Source organism: Maylandia zebra, linkage group LG10 (genome assembly GCF_041146795.1).
Source record: "Maylandia zebra isolate NMK-2024a linkage group LG10, Mzebra_GT3a, whole genome shotgun sequence".
In the NCBI taxonomy this organism is placed as follows: domain Eukaryota; kingdom Metazoa; phylum Chordata; class Actinopteri; order Cichliformes; family Cichlidae; genus Maylandia; species Maylandia zebra.
The window spans coordinates 25656594-25683611 of NC_135176.1; the positions used below are offsets into that span (position 1 = coordinate 25656594).

The 27018-nt window shown below is 40.5% G+C and overlaps 1 protein-coding gene across 2 annotated transcripts; it reads right to left on the reverse strand.

Moving 5' to 3' along the window:
* Positions 1-888: 888 nt before the first annotated feature.
* Positions 889-27018, reverse strand: trim37 (tripartite motif containing 37). Of its 2 annotated transcripts, XM_024803984.2 has the most exons (26): positions 26781-27018; positions 24903-24972; positions 24637-24738; positions 23296-23336; positions 22809-22925; positions 22405-22492; positions 22166-22288; positions 19896-20019; positions 18712-18779; positions 17679-17803; positions 17359-17409; positions 16922-17003; positions 16713-16789; positions 15864-16043; positions 15650-15764; positions 15211-15402; positions 14724-14857; positions 14516-14598; positions 12483-12731; positions 11026-11334; positions 8818-8964; positions 6239-6434; positions 6041-6132; positions 4482-4592; positions 3408-3450; positions 889-3261 (listed from the first exon to the last, which is right to left on the reverse strand). In XM_024803984.2, exons 2-26 carry the CDS (start codon positions 24921-24923, stop codon positions 3252-3254), a joined length of 2880 nt encoding a protein of 959 aa, XP_024659752.1. In that variant the 5' UTR covers positions 24924-24972; positions 26781-27018; the 3' UTR covers positions 889-3251. The 2 variants fall into 2 exon arrangements, with proteins under 2 accessions (XP_024659752.1, XP_076745504.1); XM_076889389.1 differs by having other exon boundaries at positions 889-3450.

Below are 27018 nucleotides of genomic sequence, written 5' to 3' on the forward strand. Positions count from 1 at the left end.
TTTGAATCCATCTGATCTTCTTTCCACTGCTCACTTCCAGGTTGACTACAACGAATAAGGAGCATGCCCCTTCTCTCAAACCCACCATGTGCATGCTGTTCTAAACAACATCCATAAACCCTCTCGTTTTTGTTTTTTTTTTTTTTTTTACAATTACAATTACAGTGACAGGAGAATTAAACATAATTAAGTAAAAGGATGAAATACAAGCTGCACATACAAGGGCTCTGAATTCAAACTCAGGACCTCTGTAGTCTTGGGTTGACAGTGTATTACGCCTGTTTCAAGCCTAATTTTTGCACATCTCATTTTTGGTAATTTGCACTAATTCTTCCTCTTGCCATCATTTTGTGAGTCGCTTCAGTGCCACTGGATTTTTTTGTTGTTCCAAGTCTTTTAGTCCTGTTAGAATGTAAACCCATGATGAAAAGGTCACATGTATCAGAATTTTTAAATCACAAAAGGCTTTAGTCTGTAGGCACTGGGCGGAGCTATGGTGGCGATGTCCTTTCAGCATGTAGATGTCTCAGCCCTGGAGGTTTATCAACCATGCCAAACTCACAAAGACGTGAGTTCTGATAACTTCCAACGCTATGGCGGATAAATGGCATTCTCCAAGCCGCCACAGACACACCCGTTAACGAAGCTGCAAACGCTTCACCAAGCTTAGCATCACCAAGGTCTTTGGATGAGATTGAGAAACAAAATTGATCAAATTGAATCCCTAGTAGTTGGTTGGAACATAACATCCTAAAATAGCATAAGAAACAGGGCCAAAATTGAGTCTTAAATTCAAAATGGTGAACTTCCTGTTGGGTTTCGGCTACGGCTCCAAGAGCTTTACGAGCATAAGTGAGCTGTGGGGTACACAAATAAGCAACCGTGCTCTTTCTCAGTATCATAAAACATTTTATTTATTACACTCACAACAAAAAGAAAATATACACATAAAATTATAGACTGCAACTTCTGGAAATGTAAAACAAAAGCAGCTTTTGACAAAACAACATGTGAAGAATATGAGCTTTTCCATGTTTCGGTCATGTATGTGAAAGTGCGCAACAGTGGAACAGACGAAAAAGCAGAATTTACAAGATGAGCTGCAATGGACTTTTTCAATTATTAGTGTAAAGACTTGGTGCGCACAAGAAGTCCATCTTCTTTCAGTCCAGCTGTTAAAGCCATGTGCATTCAGGCACAGCCTCAAAAGAACATACTCCAACATATTTACAACACAAACTCCCGATTATGGGAAGAATAAGTGGCTTTTAAAATGAGTTACAGCTGAGGGGTGAAGGAGAAAGGTCTGACAGAGTGCTCGACATGTTTTCTCCCAGTGAAGTGCAGCAACAGCGTTTCACTCGTGTTCGCTCTGTTTGTTCAGAGAAGTGAGGTGAGAAATAATAAATCCATCAAGAAAAGCCAGCAGGGCAGCAGAGCACACGTTACATAATTACAGCGATTCTTATTAAGCTCTGCTGTCAACTCCTCAGAAAACTAAATGTGCCTCGACTTTAAAGGGTCAGTTCACCCAAAATTAGAAACACACTTTCATTCTATGCAGATTATTTTTGTTTAGTTTACTCCCCCACCCAAAAAAAAACAAAAACCAAAAACCTTCCATCCTGGGAAGTTTTCATTAGAAGGTCCCCACATATTTCCAATTAAATTATCAATGGTAAGAGGGTCTAGAAGGAAAGTCATTTTTCAGAGCTCCCCAAACTAATTAGCACTCACCTAGAGGTGCAGCAATTATTCAGTAAATCTAGATAAAGAGGAAATTAACGGGCAAACTTTCTGATTAGCCGATCGTTTTTTTCTGCGACAGTCATTTTTCACTCTTTGGAACCATTAAATAAGCCAAATGAAATCCTGAGAAAATGATCCGTAGGATTAATCGAGAGAGTACTAAGTAAATGCCCTGCGTGCCCCTCCATCGTGTCCATGTAAGAACAGCAATCTCACTAATAGATAACACTACGTAAGCTTTTTAATTTGGGTGTACTAGCCCTTTAAATTTTGCACTTTTGTGCCTGAGTACAGCCCACATACAGAAACTCTCCAGAGCAGATGTGCTGACACACCACATCAGGAACACAGAGGTGTTACTAATAATTTAAACAGAGCTACTGCCTCAGTTTCAGCTTTTCAATGCTCGCTTACTCACTGCAGACTTAAAACATGGAATAAAAATAAATAAATTTTAAAAAAAAGGCAGTTGTTTTAGTGGTGTTTGAATCTGTGGGAGTGGAGAGGAGCAGGTGTGGATAGAGTCCAGTAAAGCTAACAAAGATTTTTACAGAATCAAGAGAAGACCCAAACTCAGACTGCTCCTTTAAATTAATAATAACTGATGAGCTGCCAGGTGTGCTGTATGTGTGTCAGTCTCTGCGGGCAGAGGCCCGTTGCCCTGCAGTCACTGGTGTTTATGCAGATGTTGAACTGAAAACACCTGCCTGAGAGTCTGAGGGTCACCGCGGAGGCTGCGGTGTGCTATGAAGTTTCAGCCCACAGACTGCAGCGGCAGCTTCATAAACCACGTTACTCAGTTGATCGCTTAGCCTTTTCAAATGTCAAATAAAGTCTGACGCGGCTGTTATTAAGAGCGAAGACATTTACATGACTTACAAGGAAAGCTAATGGTTCACCTCGAGAAAAAGAACAAAAAAAAAAAAAACTGTGTGTCTGAAACGAAGCGTTTGAGCGGTGGATAAAGAGAGCCGAGTGGGTGAAGGAAGAGGAGAAGGTGCTGGGCCTGAAGGGCAGGAAGACTGAACTCAGCATGAACAGCACAGCAGTAGAAACACTAAACTCTTATTGACAGGCTACATATTATTTACATATATATGCTGTAGACAGGCCAGACTTAGAAAAGCATTTATACACAAGGAATTAAATAAAGTGACTAAAAAGCACTGCAGTCCTGCTTCTATGCACCTAACACTGTTAGAAATTCAGTCATTAAACAAACAGCAGTGTCGCCATTAGTACGTGGCTATTAAATAATGAGACTAACTGACTTACGTAAACCCAGTGCTGCTATATAACAGCCACACTGACGAGCAAAAAGCAGCACCGAGGGGTCAAACCCCCGAATGAAGACAAACCCAGAACAGAGAAAAACAACTTTAAACGCAAACGGTGATGTTGTTTGTCTTGAAGGGAGCAGCTCTGTTGTTTCTGCACAACATGAAGTGACGCTCTTAACAGTTATTTCATTAACTTCTGCCATGGTCCTATAATAAAGACATTCAGGAAACTCTAAGAAAAAAAAACAAGTGTTTGTTTTCAGTTCATGCATAACAAATAGTTTCTACTCTACAGCTGTGTGTAACTAGCATGTGTGTCCTCTCCAGCCATTATTGCATCGTTATTATGGCGTGAAGCTGGCGCCCTTCTGCGCTCACCTGTCAGCAGGTAGACTCATGTCATCAGACAGGAGCTGCTCTCCTGGAAGAAGTAAGGAGGAAAAACACGCCAATCTGTGTGTTACTCATAACACTATTACAACACAAAATCAGCATCTGAACAGGAGACAAAAAGTACCAGGAAATTCCCAAACATCTGACTATTAAATTATTTTAGCTATCAGTAATCCACAAATATACAGATGAGGGAAAAAAACAAAACAAAAACTGCCAGGGTCGAAATCATTAGTCTCTCTGATGATGTGCATCCTTTTTGCTGGATAACAGTCTGCTGTCTCACACACCACCCCTGTGGGATCCCACTCACCTCATCCAGTTGCTCTCATGTTTTAAAAAAAGTAATAAAAAGAAGTGGTACTAATACTCATCAAATATAGTCGCCCCCCAAAATCTGCGGGGATTACGTTCCAAGAGCACCAGCGAACTGTGAAAACTGTGGATTTTGGATGTGGTCAAAGAAAATGCCTATAAATGCCTTTAAAATAGTTTAAACCCTAAATATGCATTTGGGCAGCATCATAGAGCTTTAAGAAGAACAAAATGAAAAACACAAGAAAACTGAGCAAAACACTCGAGATGGCTACACGTGGTAAACTGATGATGCAGGAATGCTGGACTCCATCTGCCAGAGACGCAGTAAGGAGAAATGAATAACACCCCTGGACTGGCTACCTTTAAACCTCCTGCTTCTGAATACAGGGGTGGTACACCATCCCAATCTGCCTTCTCCTTAAAAAAAAAAAAAAAAGAATAAATAAATAAAAAATAGTAAAGGATGTGCAAGGCTGTACATGAACGATTATTATTTAGAGTCTAAGGAAAAGTCTGCGAACGACTGAAGCTGCGAACTCTGTACATGACTGTACATGTATACTATACACACACATACCAAAAAAGCGCTAGAGCAGAAAGAGAGGGAGGAGTGTGTAGAGATGATAACCACCAAAGAAAAAAGGGAAACATTAACAGATTCTGCAGAATCTGAACAATGATTTTAGTATCTACATCATGCACCTTGGCTCTGCCTCATTTCATGATGTGTGTGCTGGTTACCTGTGCAGGGTGGAGTGTGGTTGTCGTAGCGAGAGTTGTTGCTCTGCAGGGCCTCGTCCTCAGTGTCGCTGTCGCTGCTTGTAGCCGTCACCAGGACAGATGCCGGCTGATCTGCAGACGAGACGAGAAAGAATGAGACTGTTACACGTGTGCAGAACTCTTTAAGTTCCAACTTCTCAGGCACGCTCATAATTCAGTGTTACAGAATTCTTATTGCGGGAGTATAGGGTGTCTGGCCCATTGCTACGGGCCATTCGATCCCTATACAACTGCTGCAAGAGCTTGGTTCGCATTGCTGGCAATAAGTCGGACTCGTTCCCAGTGGGTGATGGGCTCCGCCAGGGCTGCCCTTTGTCACCGATTCTGTTCATCATTTTTATGGACAGGATTTCTAGGCGCAGCCAAGTAGCGAAGGGCTTTCACTTCGGTGGCCTCAGAATCTCATCTCTGCTTTTCGCGGATGATGTGGTTCTGTTGGCTTCATCGGGTGAGGGCCTCCAGCTCGCACTAGAACAGTTCGCAGCAGAGTGTGAAGCAGCGGGAATGAGGATCAGCACCTCCAAATCGGAGGCCATGGTTCTCAGCCGGAAAAGGGTGGAGTGCCCACTCCGGGTCGGGGATGAGTTCCTGCCCCAAGTGGAGGAGTTCAAGTATCTCGGGGTCTTGTTCGCGAGTGATGGGAGAAGGGAGCCGGAGATCGACAGACGGATTGGTGCGGCGGCTGCAGTGATGCGGATGCCGCACCGGTCCGTCGTGGTGAAGAGGGAGCTGAGTGTAAAAGCGAAGCTCTCAATTTACCCGTCGATCTACGTCCCTACCCTCACCTATGGCCACGAGCTGTGGGTAGTGACCAAAAGAACGAGATCACGGATACAAGCGGCAGAAATGAGCTTCCTCCAAAGGGTGGCTGGCCTCTCCCTTAGAAATAGGGTGAGAGGTTCGGCCATCCGGGAGGGGCTCAGAGTAGAGCCGCTGCTCCTCCACATCGAAAGGAGCCACGTGGGGTGGTTCGGGCATCTGACAAGGATCCCTCCTGGGCGCCTCATGGGGTTGGTGTTCCGGGCATGTCCCACCAGGAGGAGGCTCCGGGGCAGACCCAGGACACGCTGGAGAGATTATATCTCTCGGCTGGCCTGGGAACGCCTTGGTGTTCCCCCGGATAAGCTGGAGGAGGTGGCTGGGGAGAGGGAGGTCTGGGCTTCTCTGCTTAGGCTGCTGCCCCCGCGACCCGGCCTCGGATAAAGCGGATGAAGATGGATGGATGGAGAATTCTTATTGAATTGATGGATTTCACAGACTGTTACACACCGGCCCCCATCAGTCAGAATAGGGGAATGATTCCTTTTTTAAAGTATGCTGAGTGCCAGATGTTCTTTTTTAATTAAAGAAAGTATCATCAAGCTTCAATTTTGCAAACTTGTACCAAGACTAAATTAGACTGACTGACGGGGACACGGCCTTGTAGCATGACGCACAAAACCCTGCCTGGTATACAGAGAGCCAATCCAAATCATCAAACACAATCACTCCTGAGGCTCACAGTTAGAAGGTGAACCAACCTTCACATGACAGCAGCTGTGCAGACGGCACCTCCGGCAAGGACTGATGGGAGTTTCCTGAGCTCTCAGATTCACAGTCCAACGCAGCTGCCCTGCAGCGGGAAGAAATGAAAGACATATGGGACCCTGGCGTTCCATTACACGGCTGTCTCTTGCAGATATAATTTTTCTTGTGCGTGAGGAGTCTCTGGGTCGTACCCCAGGCTCCTGCTGCCACAGTTCTTGCTTGAAGCCATGTAGCTCGATGCTGCCAAGGTGAAGATGTCTTCCCTGGACCCCGAGGCCCCGTATAGCTGTTGCTCCATCGTATATTGCTGCTTAGAGGTGGAGGGCTGCTCTGATGCGGTGCTGAGAGACACCAGGGGTCCCTGGAGGCTGTCAGCCTTCAGCACTCCTGGAATGAAGACAAAAGCCAAGTCACGTGATGGAAAAGTGGGAATGTGCTAAGAAAAGATAAAACAGGGAGCTGAGTGGGTGTGACCATAAAGTAATATTGTGTATTATTTTTCTAAAAAAAAAAGCCCTGCTGGCGAATCCCAGAACCCATCAGTCATTAAACTGCAAATCAAATCTGGAAGCACTGAAGACACTGTCATAATAAGTTTCCTTAGAGCCTGAATAAAAGAAGCACTAGCGTAAGCATCGTCTTGAGGAGTGTGCAGAAATCTCTAAGTTCGACCTTTTTTGGCATGGCTTGCTCGTGATTCATTAAAATCAGAAGAGTTTATCTTCTTTGGAGCATGAAAAGTGTTTCTTGGGAATCAACGTCAAAGATCGTGGGACGTTCAGTTTGAAAATTCCACTATGAATAAGTTATAAATGCCTCTGCAATGAAGCAGGATTTTGTCTCATCCAGGTTCATCCTGGGTTTTCTGTACCACGGAGGAGGTTCACACTTCTTATCAGGGTATATCAGCTTGGTAACTTAAACTGCGAGCATAATTAGAGATCAACAGATATGAAATCACCGCCTGCTGATTAATTCCTTGGAAAACAGCATCACCATTCCTGGAAAAACCCTCGGACCACTGTGTGCAGACAGTAATATCTAATTTCTTTCCATTTCCCTGATGATCAGCAAGAAATACAAATTCTCGGAGACAATTTTATTGTTTCATTATTTTTCTGTTGGCTGTGAATAATTTTTATTGTTCTACAAGCAGAGCACTTCTTTGTATTTGTTGACCTTACATCCAGTGTGCATGCAAAACCAACTTAAAAATTTATTTAATAAAATAATTAATCTTCGGTATCTTTACACATATTTACACAGTTGGCGCACTTTCTTTCCAAGCTTCAAATAAGTTCAATTTCATTAACATAGTAGCTCTTTTATTCAGAGCTGTATGTATTAAATTAATGTAGAGTGATTGGTTATCTCACATCGCTGACTCATCTGGAGCAGCTGTGTTACTTTTATTCTGTATTATGGCTTTACTTGCTGATACACTTAACAGTGTGATTGTTCAGATGCTGGCAACGCCAACCATTTTTACGTAAACGTTCATACGCACATCAGGAAACCCTGGGATAACTAAAAAAGTTCATAACCAGCTTTGTGTAACCACTCATCGTGATCGCCAGTGTTGGGGTAAGTGAATCCCTTCATACTGCAGGTTTAGGAGAGTGTATAATGTCTTTGGATATCTATTTATTTTGATCAGATGGTGGTGCTACAGAATGTTCAGTGGATAATAAAAACCACTGTGATTTGCTGCCTTAACTTTATACCTCGTGAAAACCCTACTAGCAGTAACCCTTGTTTCCCTTTTCTGAACCAAACAGTGTCTGCTTATAGAACAAAATGACTGGGTTTACTGCAGGTGGTCTCCGCCTATACAGTTACCCCTGAAAAAAAAAAAAAACTATTCTAATGGTCATTAAACTAGGTCGTGTCAAAACTAATCATTATGGGTACAGGGGAGGTCATCACATATTGTCTGTATTGGGAAGAGAGTTACGATGATTTTTTTTCCCCAAATGAAAAACCTCATTTAAAACCCTTTAAGGGTTTTTTTTGTTACCATGATATTCAGAGTGTCTTAAAGGTGAACTAACTGCAGGCCACACCATAATACTGATATGAAAAGTTTTAAAAGCTCAACCTCTTAAACCACAATATATAATTTATGATGATTACATGACTCATAAAGGGGAGATCATGAACTGCACGTCTGAAGGCTAATCTAATAAAGTCACCTATAAAAGTCAGGAATCAGATTTTTTTTTTTAATTCTTATAAAAGAAAAGTGTTACTGTTTTTGTGTCGATGTTAAAACATAAAAGCAACTAAAGAATCACAAACTATTTTAAGTCTTAATGAAGCAGTACAGGGGAGAGTAAATATAAAAATCAACTGCAGAAACTTCAGGATCCATCAGGTGGATACTTGACTGAGTAAAGTGCACTCAAGCAGTCAAGCTCTGCACCCTAAATTTTCAGCACAATCACTGTTGATTCTCTAAAACAAAATCAAAAAAATAAATAAATCAACCCTTCTCTATCCATATTTTGTCTAAACAGTTGTAAATGTTCACCTGAAGTAACAAACAAATGATCACCTGACTCTGCCGTTTGTCTTTATTGCACTTTAAAGATCAGTGTTTCGGTTTTACAACATCTACTGTTCACGTCATTCTCACAGATTTGAATTCGGTTTTTTAGGACAATGTTACACCTTGGCTGTGATTTTATGCAGGTTTAAAGGAGAATAAAAAACAAACAAACAACAACAACAACAACAACAACAACAACAACAACAACAAGAATACACTTACCCTCTGCTCCTCCCATCCCATCTTTAGGATGCAGGCTGAGCTCCAGAGCAGCTTCTGCTCCCCTCAGGTCTTTTTCCATCTCCTCTGGACTCCTCCTCTTCACAACCAGAGAGCTGCTGTCCAGGACAGGAGACAGAGACTTCCTGGCTGCACACAGAACACAGACACACAAATGTAATAATAATAATAATAATAATAATAATAATAATAATAATAATAATAATAATAATGATAAAAACCATATTGATTGTGCCAGCAGAAGTCCCGTGAGCCTTGTTATCTGGAGTTTAATCTAAAGATAGTGAGGCAGGCCTTCCTGGCTTAGTGTAATAGGGGAATATGGAAAGTAAACTAATCCATCTCTTCCTAAGACTGTGCCAAAACAAAAACAGCATAATCTGTCCTGACAGAATAGAATCTCAAAAAGTCCAAAATTTCTCTGGGCACATTTTTCCAATGAAAAATTAGCCTGAATATCATCCACTGATGTTTCCCAGAGCTAGCAGGCAATATTACAAGTTTTATGCAATGATTAGGGTTTAAAAGAGTTTATTTCCCTTATAAGCTATAAATAAAGCTACAAATGATGTAAGGTTAGTTGGATCCAAAGAAGCAGCAAATATTGACTTTCAATGTTGTAATTAAATGGTAAATGGCCTGTATTTGTATAGGGCTTTACTTAGTCCCTAAGGACCCCAAAGCGCTTTACACTACATTCAGTCATCCACCCAGTCACACACACATTCACACACTGGTGATGGCAAGCTACATTGTAGCCACAGCTGCCCTGGGGCGCACTGACAGAGGCGAGGCTGCCGGATACTAGCGCCACCGGGCCGTCTGACCAATTCCCAAAAGACACAGAAAAAAAAGAAACTGAGGCTATGCCAACCTGTCAACTTGCTTCAGTCTCAGCAAGAGCATGTTAACCTGTTAGGTTTTAGCTTAGTGGATTCTGAGAGTATACGTATATCTGAGAATATAATGTAAACATCCTGTTCAAAAACAGTAAAATTTAGACCATGTAACATGTAACATATTGGAATCATATAAACACTTGGCAATAAATGAGTAATAAAAAATACTGGTGGCTCCCAGTGCTGTCCCTTAGCCTTGTAGTAGATACACTTGTGGTAAAATCCTATGTCGCCTTGTTCTAATGTCATTGCATTCAGAATATTTTCAGAAAACTTGACCTCTGACCTTGAGGTTAAAGTCGCCAGGCTTTGAAGTTGTCTGAGATTTTTAGTAGATGTACCTGTGGTATCAATATTTGAAAATATTAGGCGACTTCCTTCTTGAGTTATCACGTTCACAAACTCGGGTGTCCACACCGCCCACCCAGCCCACAGCAATAGCTCATCAGCCTTTTGCAGCTGATGGGTAAAAACGATATGTGTCAATTTAATATTTTGCAGTATTTTATGTTTCTGACCAAGTCCGCTTAAAAATGCTGGCCATCTGTAGTGCATTAATCTGCACTCTGCAGGCGAGTGCGATTTTTGCGACACTCGAGTATAACTTGGAAAATATTAGCTTATAACCAACTGCTGTTGTTGTTTAGCCAATTCATACTACTTCGCATGTGGCCGCTTTCTAAAAAGATACATAAAACCTGATTAGGTAGAACGGCAATGTCCAACTTGTCACTGTTTTCAAGATTGCAGGGCAACATGGTGGATTTTTACAGTGATGAACAGCTATACCTATTCAATAGATTTACTGTTCAAAAGCTAAAGAAAAAAATATCTGTAGGTCATCATGTACATTTTCTGTGATCTCCCAGCACAGATACGATGCTCTCTCTCTGTTATGTTCATTTGCTTTTGCAAAGCACCCCCCCAAAAATTTTTTTTAAACAAAAGTATTCGGGACAGCCCTACATATGAGTACCCTTGACAACTGACAGTGTGGCAACCCACACAGATTGTCTTCTCTATTCCGGTTTGCACATTTGCTGTGTACTTTGTCCACCAGAATAACATGCCATGCAAAAAGAAGCAGCATAGTTTTCACACAGCTCTTCATTTCTACAATGTTTTTTTCTTTTCAAAAAGAATTCAATAAATTCATTTCCTCAGGCAGAGATTGAGATAATCAAACGGACCAACTGTAGCGTGGGTAACCAGATAACTCAGATTCCCTGTTTGGTTGAAACTGTCACTGTTTACACATTAACACTGAACAGCTTGCAACAGCAGTCCTCACCGGGGCGGCAGGGTCTGGCTCGAGTCGCAGCTGCTCTCCCCACCAGGTCAAGCTCGCTGGGTTTATGACAAGCTGCCATCTCTGAATCGCCGTGATGAGACGGGAGCTCTTCAGCACCGAAGGCCCCAGATGGGCCAGGCCTGGGCTCCGCTGACCCCCGCACCTCCAGCACTTGACTCTTGACATCGGCCATCTTGCTGCGGACCTCAGCCATCTGAGCCTTGAGGCGGATGAGGACCCCCGAGTCCGGAGCTGATCGTCGCACCACCTGCGGACGCCGCTCTCGTTCCTTCCTCGAGTGAGGATGAGCTGAAGACACAAGAAACAAGTTAGAGAAGCAGATAAGGTGAAGCTCCAAATATACAGCTTAAAACTATGTTTGGGGCTATGGTCGCAAGCTGCATGGTGGTTCGGGGACCAATCAGAAGCTTCCCTGTTGGTACTGAGAAAAAGTTAAACATCAAATGTACCTAAAGTCTTTTCACAAACTGCATGGCAGTTATGCTAAGTTCGGTTTAAATTCTCCAGATACTCAGGAAAACACTTCAATACTTCCTTTATTACCTCCTTTAGCAGAGGATAGCGTCCTATAACTCACAACAAGTGGTGCAGATCACATAAATGTTAATTAACAGTCTGTTTCCTATTTCACGTAATAAACTGCTGAACTAAAGGTCTCAATGTGGCAAACATCTTATTTTATTTTATATTGTTTTTTTAATGACCTGTAAAAGTACGTAAGATGAGATTTTTGTAGTCCTTCAGATCACTGTCGTTTCAGACTTAATAACATCAGCTGTTACAAGGTGAGAGGGTAGTTTGTTGCCCTAAAAACTGTTTTTCTCTTTCCACCTTTCTTCAACGCTTTTAATCGAACAGGTCAAGAGAAAGTGGTTACAAAAGGATGCTGGTGGTAATGGTTTTGACCAATTTTTAAAGAAAAAAAAAAAAAATCCACAACAAATTAGCTCCAATGTTTCTCCTAGCAGAGGTGCTGGGACAATATTAGTCCCAAGAAAACTGATTTTGGTCTTTTTCTTTGTTCTTTTCACAAAATTCTTGGCGTTCGCTGCACCCTTCTTTCTGATTCCTGTAAGTTTAATTTTCCCCCCCTGAAAATGAAAAGTTTGGTCTAATGTATTTCTTCTCCATAGAAAGCAGCAAAACCGATTCATATCGAAAGCAAGTTCAAATCCATCAAAAGAGAAAAAGGATGAGACTGATAAGAATCAGCATGAGGCTCTCTGGTAATCTTGTGCAAACACAGCGTTTATCCCCAAAGCCTACAGAACATCCTACATGTGTTTTCTATACTTAAATATGTTGAAACCAGTGCTGTTTACATGCTAACCTGTGACCTTACAAAGTGTTTTTTATTTTGAGGAACTCCTGTGTCAGAGTTTGAGTAATGACTCCCAGTTTAGTGGGACTGATATTTTGTTAGCGTGCCTACAGACCTTGGCTGTGGAGGAGAGACACCGGAGGCCGAGGCTGAAGACCCCACAGGGATTCCACGCTGCTGCGCTCCTTCAGATCCAGCAGCTGGATCAGGATGACCGGGTCGATCTCCAGGAGGCTGTTACCACCTGGCCCAACAGCACCGGTGGCGGCAGCAGCAGCAGCGGAAGCTCCACTGCCACTAGTACTACGACCGGCAGCAGCTGCAGCACTACGGTGTAATGATCGCACACTGGAGTTGGAACCGCCTGCAGATCAGACACAAAAACAGGGTTTATATGGTTCATGTGTGGCTGTGCTTAAATTAAAAGAGGAATAAGGGGTTATTTAAGTGATTATTGCTCCATTTCTCCTTCCAAATATTCATGTTTATGTGTTATTTGAGCTGTTTCTTTATGTTGGAGATCTGGTGCTCTTCATTGTTACTATAGGTAACTAAAACTAAACTAAAAGGCATTGTGAAAAACCTTTCAGTTAACTGAAATAAAAACTTGATTCAAAAGTAAACGTCTATAGGATATATTGTGTCCTTAAGTTTTTAATATGGTTAAATTTGCCAACAAAAAGCCTGAGGAGGTTTTAGCTGTCTGAACTTCTTAAATTTTTTAAAATACTTTTTTTCCCCCTTTTTTCTTTTTTTAATCTTTAGACCTACTGAATCTGGGATTCAAGTTTAAGTGAAGCTCAACAGAAACACTGATCTGGTTTCAAGCAGCAGTGAGACATGTTATTATCTGTACAGCCCACATGAGTTTCTGACTGGCCAGTTTCCAGATGCTGGGAGAGAAAATTCTCTAAAGGTTTTCCAGACAAAGAAACCTGCATCAAAAACAGAGTTACAAAACAGGCTGGAGTCTCTCGCTGAATTGTAACCTAATCATAAAAAAATAAAAATTACTCCAATGTGGGATGTAAACAATATGCAGCAAAGATATGTTCAACTCTGACATCTAACACCCCCTCCCCACACATGTACACACACGGACACCAAGTGCTTCTATATCGGCAGGCTGCGAGGGGCATGGTGCACCAACACTGACTCATCCTCTTCATGCCTTTCAACACCAACACAGTCAAACACGCCTGAAGGAGCCGCTTTGAGGTCCACCATCATATTGCTGTGATCTGCCTCTACAGTTGTCAAACAACACAAATAGATTCCTAAAATTCTCAAACAGAGGCTGACTTTTATTTGCCTCAACTGAGGAGACAACAGGGCCTTTATTTGAGAAAGGACAATAAATATTTGATGGTTACACTCCGTAAATGGAGGGAATTGTTCAGTAAACCCACTGGGCTTTTGTAGCAACTTTTAGATGAACATTTTTGTCATGAAAATAATCAGATTTAACGGTTTAACTGCCCTACTGAGTTACAATGAGAACAAACACCATATTTTATTTAAATAACTGAAACATATTCATTTATACTATTAACCACAAGTTACAGCCCTCTAAGAAGAACTCAAGCATTTAGAAATCTTTTTTTTTCCTTTTTTAAAATCATGCTTTCATGTAATATGAATTAAGACTGGCTAAATTGCACTTGTATTTTGATTTAAGAGCTTCCATTTGATATTTCTAAGTAAGAAATAGAAGTTTATAATCAACTTTAATGTGTGAAAATGTCCTTATTTAGAACATCTGCTGTAAATGTACAACATTACACCTTGAGTAATGTGCATATTTAATATTACTTTAAATTGTGTTCTGCTTTATAGTCATTCATTATTGATTTCTCCTCCTGCTGATTTATACTTAAGAACAAATTAATGAAAGCTTATTTCAGGACACAATTTGCAGGGGTAAAAAAATAAACAGTTCTTTGTTGTTCAGCAGCATAAATCATGTGTTCACAAATCATGGTTCTAAGTTTGTTTCTGTTTGCATAGGTTAAATAATCCTTCAAGAACATAACGATAAAACTGACATCTGACATTTTTAACACTGCTGTGTGTTAAAAAAACAAAACAAAAACATGTCAGCTGTGGGAAACTCAAATCAAACAGTTTTATGAATGTTTTAAATTATACCCGTGGCTCCAGCCAAGTCATCAGGAAGCTCTCCTTCTTCTGTGTCCAGGTTGCCGATGAAGTCGACATCATTCTCCCCGGACCTGTGAAAATATTTCTGTTAGTATCCATTTCTTCGGCTTACCAAAGAAACCAAAGCCTTCATTATCAAATTACCACCAAGCACATTTTTTGTAGAAAGTTTCACAATAAAGCCATTTGTGCTCACATTGTCTCCTCGTCTATGTCATTCTCCTCGGTGTTGCTGGTGGCTGTGGAGCTCCCTGAAGTGCTGCTGCCATCCAGAGGGTTCACCTCCTCTTCTGTCAGACAGTCCACCTCCAGGTCACCGTCTGACAGCTCCTGGACAACAGAGGAGCCAGGCAATTAATGAGCTGTATCTCGTACAGGAAGACGCTGGATCCCAAAACCTCCAGCTCTTATTCATTTGATTTTTAATTAAAATTCAATGAAATGCCCCATAAAAAGAAAATTTTAACACCAATAAATTAATAGCTTAATAAATAAAATACCTAAATAATACTAGATAATTAGTAGTTTTTGACATAGTCATAACACCTCCAGTGAAAACATGATGCCCATCACCTAAGAAAACCTGTATAAGCTCAGCTATGCACAGACACCCTCTCGAATAAGAAAACATTAAGAAGCAATCAGCTGTTTTTTCAAAGTCAAGCAGTATTTTCCATCCTCACATTAGAGTCATCGTGTTGCGTCCTCTCTTCTTCTTCTCCTTTCTTATTATTGCTCAAAGTGGTCTGAATCTCATCGTCACTCTTCACCGAGCGAGGGTCTCTTTCAGAGGTCGTGGTGCCCGCAGCAAGCCTCAGGTCAGGAGGCGAGGAGCTGCGTGAGGTCTGACGGCGAAATAGCTCGATAGCGAGCCTCTGGAATCAGAAATACAGAGATTCGGGGAATATTATTTAGCTCAAAATAAACAGACACTTAATTATGGAAGCAACTCCAACTAGATGAGTCAGAGTGACTCAGAGACTTTGGCATCTTTGAAAACTTTGGAATCTGTTTACTCTAAAACAATGGCTGACGAGAGTCAGTGAATCCTAAATTCAACAAACAGTAAAAAAACAAAACATGCCTATAAATACAGAACACAAACACGGACAGACAGAGTACCTCTTTGAGATTGTTGATCTGCTGGATGTAGCCACTCTGGGCCGACTCCAGCTGGCTGATGTACCAGTACTGATCTCGGCACTTCTGGAAAAAGGTAGGTGAGCGAACCTGATAGCTGAGCAAAGAAAACCAATGATACTCAGTCACACTGGGATAAAAGATCTCCAACTCAACCTGATTCTACATGATTAGAATTGGGCGTGCGTGTTCTCACCGGAGGACCAGTGTGTCTGTCTGCATGTTCAGGTATCCCTCACTGGCTAGAAGATCAAGCCTGAAGAAGCGGTTGTAGCCCCAGCATTCACCGACCTCAAAGTCAGAGGCAAACTCCCGAATTATGTTCTTTGTGGGGTCACTGGAGGCCTGATGGACCATCTCCACACGGTACTCATATCTACGCATATCAAAGAGCATATCAACACACAGGAAATGCAGCAAAAGCAGAACTCATCCGGGACTTTTGAGGATGTATTTCTTTAAAGAACTAAAAGACAGTGAACGGATATTTAACACACCAAACTAGAAGTGATTAGTTTTTCAAGCCACAAGTATTATTGAGTCCAAGTAGGATCACCTGATTTTGGTATTAATCGGCTAAAAATGACAAAATTTGATGCAGTTTTCTCGTTAAATATTCAATCAGGGGTTCCCCTGTTGCTCCCCTGGTTGAAGCGGTAACACGTCTTTAAAACATGAAAGAAAAAGTATTATCTCCTCACTGATGCCAAACTCATTTTTCAAATATCCTATATCATGTAATGTAGTGGTTTTTGTTATACTGTGCATCTATTAGGACCAGATTTTCATTTCATTTTAAAACAATCTTGACGGTTTTATGAAAAACACTGGCTGCATTATAACTGAACATTTTTAATCTATGTGTCTTCCTGCATGTTAACTGTAAATTATTCAAATTGGACTTGAAAATAAATCTTTTACGCAAGTCAATTTAGCCCCAGGCTTGACTGTAAAAAAAATAAATAAAAAATTGTCACAGAAAGAAAACAGAGCAGAGGAGGAATTTATTGAAAGAGCAGTCAATGTACAACAAAATATTACATACTTTGATGTTTCGGGAAGTCCTGCAGACAGTTCGAGGAACACAGACAGATAGTTTCCACGAACCACACCGTTACCGTCCTGCAGAAACACAGAGACATGTGCTGCTTTAGCAAAGACAACGTGATTTCTGTCTAAATTACTACAGTCACAATAACCAATCGATGTCAGCTAGAACTGCAGCCAGGTTTTAAAAGGCATACATCAACTCACTGGGTAGACTTTGAGTCTCCAGCAGAGGCCAGAGATCTGCAGGGGAGGGCTGTAGACCGGGTCAGCCCGCTGCCTCAGGGTGCTACAAACAAACATATATCAAACGAGCTGAAACCCTATCAGGATGTTTTGATAGATTTCCCATTTGAAGCTTTTAACTGGTTATTTTTACTCTGACTCATTTTATTTTGCATTTATATTTGAGTTTAACTTGTAACATTGTAATAGTGTGTAAAGAGATTTTAATCTCAAGGAACTTAGTTAAATAAAGGCTAAATAAATTTTTAAAAAGTACCTTACATTTTTCCATAGTTTATAAAATCCTCAACAAAATTTAAGGATGGTGTTTGAAGATAGGAAGAAGCTGACAGTATGTCAGAGTGAGAGTTCCTTGTTTGTCTTCTCTATGACCAAATGCAGCCTCAGAGATGATTTACCTGAAGTTGACTAGAACAAAAGTGCTGGAGTCATAGGCAGGAACCAGCTCACTGAAAGCACAAAGAGGAAAGATGACTGCACATAAAAGCACAATAATTAACCTGTAGTTTACAGTCACTGTCAGGTTATTTCCTGTAGTATTATGAGCCATAAAATTTAATCGATTGATTAAAAAAAACAAAAAAAAAACAAATGGGAATCTCCTGCCACATAACATTTATTATTGATGATAATTTTTGTTATCCCTAGTAGCTAAGGCATTTCGTTGCATCCTCCCTGGACCGTGAAAAGCGTCTGGTGTTGCAGCTGAGGATATTACCTAGTGAAGTCTGGAGGGACGGGCGTGGTGACGAAAGACTGCATGGGTTTCCGGTGGACCTGCTGGAACATGAGGAGGATCTCTGGGCTCTTTGAGATCAGTTCGCTCTTACTGCAGGAGTGAAGCTGTTCAGCATACACACAATTCAGGAAAATCATCTCGTTACTGCCAGCAAGCAGCTGAACAATCGATGATGTGTTGATTTTTGCTCAGAAAAAATAAACAGTTAACTGAAATTCAACTAAATGTTTTACTTAATTCAGTAACAAAAGAAGCAAAGTCAGAATATAAAAGTTCATTTCTTAAAACAAAAAACAGTCTCCCACCTGACCCCCTCAAAATCTGATTCTTTTGTAAAAAAAATAAATTGTAATTGTAATTCAGTAAAATGTTACATTTATGCTATGAATATCTATGAAAAATAGTAAAGTGCAACTTTTTTGGAGTCATTTTACAAAATAACTTCAAGATGGTAAATGAGATGACCCATCCCTCAACGCTGCCAGTATTTCTGTATTTAATGTGCTGTAATATTTTCTGGCTGCTACTCTTAGTGCAGAAAAGCTCATGATTCATCACATCACATTGTAAGAAACAATCGTGCAAATGCAACATGCCTGCTCGCCCGATTTGTCGTGCAACATGCTCTGCTACTCAATAATGAATAAAAGAAGTTCCCACAGTGTAAAATAAAGCACTTACAGTGAATTCTCACCAGCTCTGCAGCCATTACATCATACTTTTGGTTTTATAACTTGCAGATGTATTGTTTGGATAGACCTCAAATTAGTCGTTTCCTTTTTAAAAACAGTTAACAGCACAGTTGAAACTTTTAAAATATTGCACCAGACACTTGCTATAAGAGAGGATTTAAAATATACCTTGACCTTAAAGACTGGAATAGTGTTGAATCAATGAGACAGCATGTATTGCTGTATTGTGTGTGGGGTTTCTCAGCTTTAATATTACACAACTAACAATATGCAGTAGGAAAAAAATGAATGGAGGCTTTGATCTGCTGCAGACGACCAACCTGATGCTCCACCTCCTGCAGCAAAGACTCCAGCAGCTCCGTCTCCTGGGTCAAGGACGTCTTCTGGCCTGATGGGGAGGAACGCAGTTCTATTTTCAGTACTCTTGTGCTGAATGTCAGCCCTGATGGAAGCTGCTGAGTGAGAGTGTGTGGGAGTGCAGGTTGTGTATGTGGGCGCCAAGTGCACGGATCCACTCAGTCCAGATAAATATTTCATATGTATATTACCCGCAGCTATAAAGGGCGCCTCTCACTGCTTTCAGTGGGGAGTCTGCGTGTTTTGTTGGGTGAAGGTCTCGACCTTTAGACACATTTAAAGCCAGTCTTGCAACAACAAGAAAACTAAACACTGCCATATATCTTTAACCTGTTAAAATGATGCTTATTCTATTGGGAATGCATAACCAGGTGGCGACAGAACTGGGATTAATTTATTTAACTGCTGAATATTAATTAATGACTACAGTTAGTAAGGGTGACCCTAACGTACCATTCTCTTCAGATAACTCTAAATATGTTTTTTCAGCAGTTTCATCTCTTATTTTTTGCAAAATCCTGCTGAATGCTCCTTAATTCATGTTTAATGATATTTTAATGGTAAAAAGATTTTATGTCACCCCGTCAGCAAAACATTCATTTTTTTAAAAATACTCCTGGCTCTGTATGATAGCCGAAATCTGGTCATCTCAGACATGCAGTTCTGTCTGTGAGTGCCCAAGCCCCACCCGCCTGCTTTTCAGCCAATCGGAAGACAATTGTTTGACCTTGTTCTAAACAGAGTTTGAACCATCTAATGGGCTGCAGGACATTTTTTTGAACAGTTAATCGTGCAAAGCTACTCTGGTGAAGTCAAAAAAATGCAGGTGAAAATGAGAATAATGTGTCCTCTCCTGCAGCCTAAAAGCCAGTCATTCAATTCAGCTTACCAGAGTTCTTTCAGTATTTTTACATAAAAGTAGGCAAGGTGTTCAGACATGGAAATAATGAGCTTGAAAGTGGTCAAAAATGTTTTTAAAATAAGATTTGAGGTCAGCTCTTTTTCAGATAAAAGCAATGCACTGAAATGATGTGTAATTAATTAAATTGAAGGTTAAAATGTATATAAAAAGCTAAAAAAAGAAAAAAAAAACATTTATCTGGACATCTGCTTTTGACAGTGAGTGTGTGCACAGTGTGAGTCCTACCCATGAGGGTGATGAGCTTATTCTTGAGCTGGTTATCCAGACGAGCGATCATCATTTCCACGGCGTTACGTATCTCTCGGACCCTCTCGTCTTTTGCACCCCTAACTGCCTCAACGTTCCTCTCCTGAACCATCAAACAAAACACACAAACACACTGTGTTAAATATGCGTTCACTGTGTCAACTTCACTGACAAGCTTTTATTAAAACAACAGTGCCATCTGCTGGATGTCAGCAATACAGCACGCCCATACTGTAGGCTGCGGATTTGATATCATTTTGAAGTCTAATCCTGTGTGTTGATTAGGACTGTTGTTCAATTCAATTCAATTTTATCTATATAGCGCCAAATCACAACAAAAGTTGCCTCAAGGCGCTTTATAATGTACAGTAGATACTTTATTGTTGTGGTCGCTATATCACAATGTCACATCTATCGTTGGATGTGAAGCATAGGAAATTGGGGGTAACAAAATAATTCAACTTATATGATTTATCAAGATGATATTTCATTTTCGAATGGAAGTATAATCACAATATACCTAGAGCTAAAATTTGACCACTATGATAATCTGGGATATGGAATTCAGATTAATGCAGTCCAAAGTTTTTGGTCTAACAGACAAACATGAAGGTATCCCGAGGCTATAGAAGCATCCTAAAAACTCTCAGGATACATCATTCAGTAGACACACAAACCAACAAAGTCAGGCACAATCACAGAAAGCATTTAGCCTTTTAAACAGGAGAGTGAGCTCATCCTCTCGCAGGACGTATTATATTCAAACAAAAAGCAAAAGCAGACTCCACAGACACTGAAACTGAACACAAGCTATGACGCAAACAGACTGAGTGTTTTTGCCTTGTAACTGACTTGCACTTATTTCAGCATTTATGGGCATTTTAATTTATTGTGTTATAGTTTTTTATTATCTATTCTTTGTTTCACCTTTCGTCTCACTCTGTCCATCATGTCAGGTGACACGATACGTGTGAAGAAGCAGTTAGAGAGTGGATGCTTTCATAAGAGAGATAGAGAGACAGGCAGTCTTCATACAACTCATCTATGTGTATCTTTCAGGAGTATCATGATAACAGTTCCCTGAGTTCACTGCTGTTTGCTTTAATGTCACTGCTCAAATTGAGAAGGCCAGAGTGACCCTCAGGTGCTCCTGAATCCCACCACCGAACTACAATAATGTAGCAGTGTAATCACACAAATAATGACCAAGAAACACTGCAAAGTGCTTTGTCGGGACATTTCATGCTGTACCCAGTTGACATTAATAACCTGAAACTTTAAAGTGGGCCTCAGAGGTCCTAAGTTAAAACAATTTCCACAGGCTCTTTGACTTAAGCTTTCCTCTACAAGTGGGTCATTAATTGGGCTCTATGGATTATGGAGCTGATTTTATTTCTTTGTGCAAAACAAAAATGCTAGTTATTTTTTATATTAATGTCAGAAAATAAAAACATTTATGCCTTTTCTGCATCAAAAAATGAATGTGTATAAATTCCTATGGCAGACAGTGTAACACATTGGCTTATCATAACAGTGGCATGTAAGATACAGCAATACATATAAAACTTATTCCTTCAGCAGAGAATCTAAACTCTACTTAAAGCAGCATAACTCATCGTGGTAATCTAGACCAGCGGTCCCCAACCTTTTATGCGCCACAGACCATTTTATGCCCGACAATATTTTCACGGACCGGCCTTTAAGGTGTCGCGGATAAATACAACAAAATAAAACTAGTACCGGTACCGAAAAAAAGAAGATTTATTCATAACACACGTGAAATGACCCAGGAAGACCGAGTTAACGATAAAAACGATAACAAAATAACGCTGAAACCCGATAAAAACCCTGAAAACCACACATTTCACACCTGAGCCTCAACTCTCGCGGCCCAGCACCAAACGACTCACGGACCGGTACCGGTCCGAGGCCCGGGGGTTGGGGACCGCTGATCTAGACAGCTAAGAAAGGACACCTTTGTAATACTGAAAACTGAGTTTGCCTCAAGATAACTCGCCAACCCATTAATAATTCTTCATAGTTGAGGGATGTTCTCTCCCTCAAGTCCCATGAATGTCAAGAAGAATTCAAATATGTACTAGGATATGAATCTGCAGTTAAAAAGATTTACTGAAGAGGTGAAGGTGAAAAGTGATGAGTGCACGAAACAGAAGGAGTTTGATCTGACAGGACAGTAAATATCAAACTATTGAGCATTTGTTGTTCATAAGAGAAAAAGCAGTCCTCACCACTTCCTGCACCAGACTGATGAGCTCCATGAGGCGGCGGCGCAGCTTGGCAACCTCCTCCTTCACCTTGGTCACATGCTGCTCATAAATCTCCACCAGGGGCTTAAAGGTGTGGCCGCCGTGCTGGAAGCAACCAAAACAGCAAAATTCACCGGACGCCATCTGACTTTTATGTAGCGGAAAACTCATTAATGAGAGCGTTTCTGACTTTGCCAACTATTATATAAGTGAAGCATTACCATGCCTCCCCAAAGGGCACACTGGTGACAGATGCATTTCTTACAGGTCCAACAGAAAACACTCAGCTTCTCGTGATGGTTCTCACATCTGCAGAGCAACAAGACAACCACTGTTTGTTTCCCACAACTGTACCAAATTTGATTGTTATTCTCTGAGTTGAGCATCACAGAGCATGTATAAGTAACCCCAACCAAAAAAAAAAAACCAAAACCAAAACCCTGACAAATATAAAACAATGGTGACACAGAATGAACAAAACTTCTTAAAATAACTTTTCATAGTTCTGGCATTAAGATTTGATTTATGAAGAGAAATTTAAGGAAGACAGGGATATAAAAATGACAAGAACACTTTCAACTCAGAAAACAGGACTGGGACTGAAAGACACTTGTCAAGAACTCACTTGTCTTTATCGTTGTCCTCATGCTTGGTGAGGCTGCAAAGCTGCAGGGTGTCCAGCTGCTGGGTGACCTCCTCCGCCCAGCGACAGTTGACAAGCTCCCTCAGCTGAAGTGGAGCCCTGTACAAAAGAATGCACACACATATTTTAATAACTGCATAACTATTCTAACATTATGAAGCAGATCAGAAAGTTATCTTGAGGCTTTTTGTCTGTTTCGCTACGTTTCATCAGTTTTATTGGTGTTCTCCTTGCCCATAGGATATACTAAAGACATAATATGCTTATGTCTTGCTGAATTAACTCACATCGAATTCATATGTATTCCACGCTGTTACATTGTGAGTTGTATAGCTCTTACACACTGTTTTTAGTCATTACTCTGGTCTTACCAGGTACCTTATGAGTTCAAACAAAATTCACATGGACCATGAATTATTCCACCAAATGTGATTAGTTATATGAAGTGTGTGTGTTAGCAGGTGCTTACCGACAGTGTGGACACTGTGCTCTCTGCTCCGTCAGCCATCGCTGTTACACAGGAGAGATTTCAGCTTAAATACAAGCAGCACAAACAGTCTGCCAAAGATTCATGATTCAGGACATTTTATATTTTTTTCTTATTTGTACATTCCTTATAAAGACCAAGAAAAACTAAACTACACAAACTGATCCTACTGAGTGTGAGGATAAGCAAAGACTGACTCATGTGAATCATCGGCATCCCACTGCTGCACTGTTGACCAAATATTATTGAAAGGGAACAGTAACAACTGTGGTTACTGTTGGTGGTTATTAACTTGATAAGTCATCTCAGTATTTATCAATGTAGCTATAAAACATGAAAGAAGTAGCGGTGGCAGCACGTGACCGATCCCAAAACCAGTCACCATCAAATTTTACAAAGATAAAAATAACATGTATAAAAAACACGAAGATCTTACACACATAACGGTGGGCTGAAAGATACACAGGTGTGCTGGACAGTGTGTAGTTTATTATTTTTTAAAAAGTGCTGTCTGAATGTTTGTGTGTTCTTTAAGGGTTTGGATAGTAAGACTGGAAAAGCTCTACATAAATCCCAACTGTGTGATTTAACAGACTTATCTGTCTCATCGCTTTATCATTAATGGCTCAATCACATTAGAGTAAAAATAGGACATCAACCTCATTTCAAGTTGGAAAAAAAAAAAAAAAAAAAAAAAAAAAAAAAACCAGCCTAATGCCTGGTGACTTCCATTATTTTATTTATTCCCCACATTCAGTGATTGATTTCTAGTAGTTGCATGAAAACAGTTGGTTGCCCAGAGGCTGAGCGTGAAACACCCTCAACCAGCAGGTGACCACTTTTAATCACAAGGTGGCTGCACAGTTTGGCTGCTTGGAGGCAACCTCTCAAATAATTGTGGTTTAAGTCTGATTCTATGATCACTCACGGACAGGTTGGCGAAGTTTTGCAAAATCTGCTGTCTATAAAAACGGACTAGCAACATGCTGCAAGCAATCTGAGTCAGTCTGCGCTAATAAGCATTTGCAACATGTGTTTCTGTAACAGGGGACTCGACAAAAATTGTTGGCAACTGGTTGCATTTGGTTTATATTCCTCTATAAAACCAAGGTTGTCAAGTACGTATGTTGTTTTGTGGCCCTTGTCTTTGAAACAACTATTAGAAAAGCAACAAGACTGTACGTTCATTGCACATAGTCGCAGTAATTTTGGTCACATCACAAAATTGATTAGATAAAAACTAAGATACTTGTAAAAACTGAATGCAGAGTTGTGGAGTGAGGAGAACATTTTCTGATCGCTGCTATGTCTAAACAGACTCACTCGTATACAGCTGAAGCAGCAGAGTTTGGAGCAATGTGGACAGAGGCGAGCATCCCTCAGTTTCTCCATGCAAATGAAGCATCGAAACACCTCAGCAATGCTCTGCACAGGGACAGAAGAACGTTTTAAACCGACTACAGCCACAGAACTCAAGACCACAGATTATGAAGATTAAACCATGCACATTACATGAATTTGGTAAGTAATACACTATACAATACAATATATAATGTAATACATCATAGGAGTCTAACAGTGAAACTGACCTCAACACTTTGCTCATCCATTTCAGCCAGTTTGATGTTCTGGGCCTCACAGACAAGTCAAACAAGTATTCTAAAAAAGAAAAACAGTATAAGGATATATCAATAAACAAACTGTGCTTTAGTTGGACAGTTGAAAGTAGGCACCTGACATTTGAGATCAAGGTTTGCAGGATTTGAAACCTCACAAGCATTTCAGAAGGTTTACAGATGTGATGTAGAAACTTGATGGCTTTACTGCAAGCACACTGAGAATGGACCCCTAATTTTTGCTTTAATTACTTACATTTCTTAAATAAAACATCACTGTATAGAAATAGTTTTTTAATACAATTTAGTAATTTTAAGTATTACTAAAACAAATAATATTACTTTTTAAAATAAATACATCACTTAATTGTTAAGTTTAAATCTATACTCACAAGCCACTTCATTATTACCCCCATTCAACTGGTAGTTAACACAAATATCTAATCAGCCAAACACACAGCATCAACTCAGTACATTTAGGCATGTAGACATGGACAAGACGGCCTGAGGAAGTTCAAACCGAGCATCAGAATGTGGAATAAAGGAGATTTAAGTGACTCTGAAGCATAGCTGTTGGTGCCAAATGGGACCTATGACTGCATAACACGTTGAACCTTGAAGCAGAAGATCAGATGACCACACCGAGGACCACTATTGACAGCCAAGAACACGAAAATGAGGTTCACCAAAACTAAACAGGACAACAGAAGATTGTTGAATTTAGTGTAAAAAATTGGTGCTATAAAGATGTGGGGGACATTTTTTTTGGCACACTTTGGATCCGTCATACTATGTGAACGTCTTTTAAACACCACACTTAGTATTGTTGCTGACTATGTTCTAAAAGGTGCTTCTAATGAGCTAATGTGCCATGTGAAAAAGGTCAAATCCCCTCAAACCCGTTTCTTGACCATGACAACAAGTACTCAAATGTCATTTACAGTAATCAGTCCAGTACAGTACCTTTGGGATGTGATGGAACAGGCGATTCACATCATACATGTGCAAATGAAACACCTGCAGCTGTGTGATGCCATCATGTCACTATGGACAAAATCAAAGGAACGTTTCCAGCTATTTATGCCACAAAGAATTAATGCACTGCTGAGGGCACAAGGGGGTCAAACCTGGTACTAGGAAGGTGTAATGTAGCTGGTGAGTGCATATGGTCCGGCATGACTGGAGCCTTTTTTGCAACTTTAAAAAGCAATTTACTCAAATGCTTAATAAAGAGAAAGTAGCATAAGTTGTATTTATTTATTTTTATTATCATTTAATTATTTCTTGTGAAAGCAAAAATGGCACATCTTTTACTTTAACATATCGTATATTAAATGGGGTTTGGAAGGTCTGGCCACATAAAAATCCAGGAATGTGCGGTAGTAAACAGCAGTTTTTTTCAGGTATTTTTTTAATATTATTATTATTTTTATTTAATATCCGAGTAAATGGGGAAAACGATCAAAATTGTCACCCCTGCAGCTCTAATCGATACTCAATAGTAGCACGTGGTGAAGATGAATGTAAACCTCAGTAACATCAGTGCAACTGTGTCTGTAGAGCACAACACAAACAGCGGGCTCGCCTACATTAGCAACAACATGACAGTTGTTGTGAACGGCAGCCTGCAATCTGTGCCAGAGGCCCAGCATCAGCAGACACAAAACCAGTCCGACAGCAGCAATGGCAGCAGCTATAGATGGAAGGAAGATATACCCTGACAGCAGCATATAGCAGGATAGCCTGAATACAAAAACATATATAAGTGCGTGTATGTATATTTATATATCTAGAAAGAGAGAGAGAGCTTTCATAGCTAGCTTGCTCGCATTAGCAGGGTCGTTCACTCACCTAGACGGAGAATCGGCTCTGTCCACCCCGCCAGATAAACAAACCACGGCTAACGGCTACATTATAATATATTACAACACCTCCGTCGCGTAAAGCACCGCAAAAAAATAAAAAAGACTAAAGTGCTACTCAGATTTAGCTGCGACAAAATAGACCTGACACTGTGCCGCACCAAGGATGGTATACAGCTGCCTTTCTACCTAAGCTGAAGATGTAACAGTGGTTGGTGAGAGGCTGT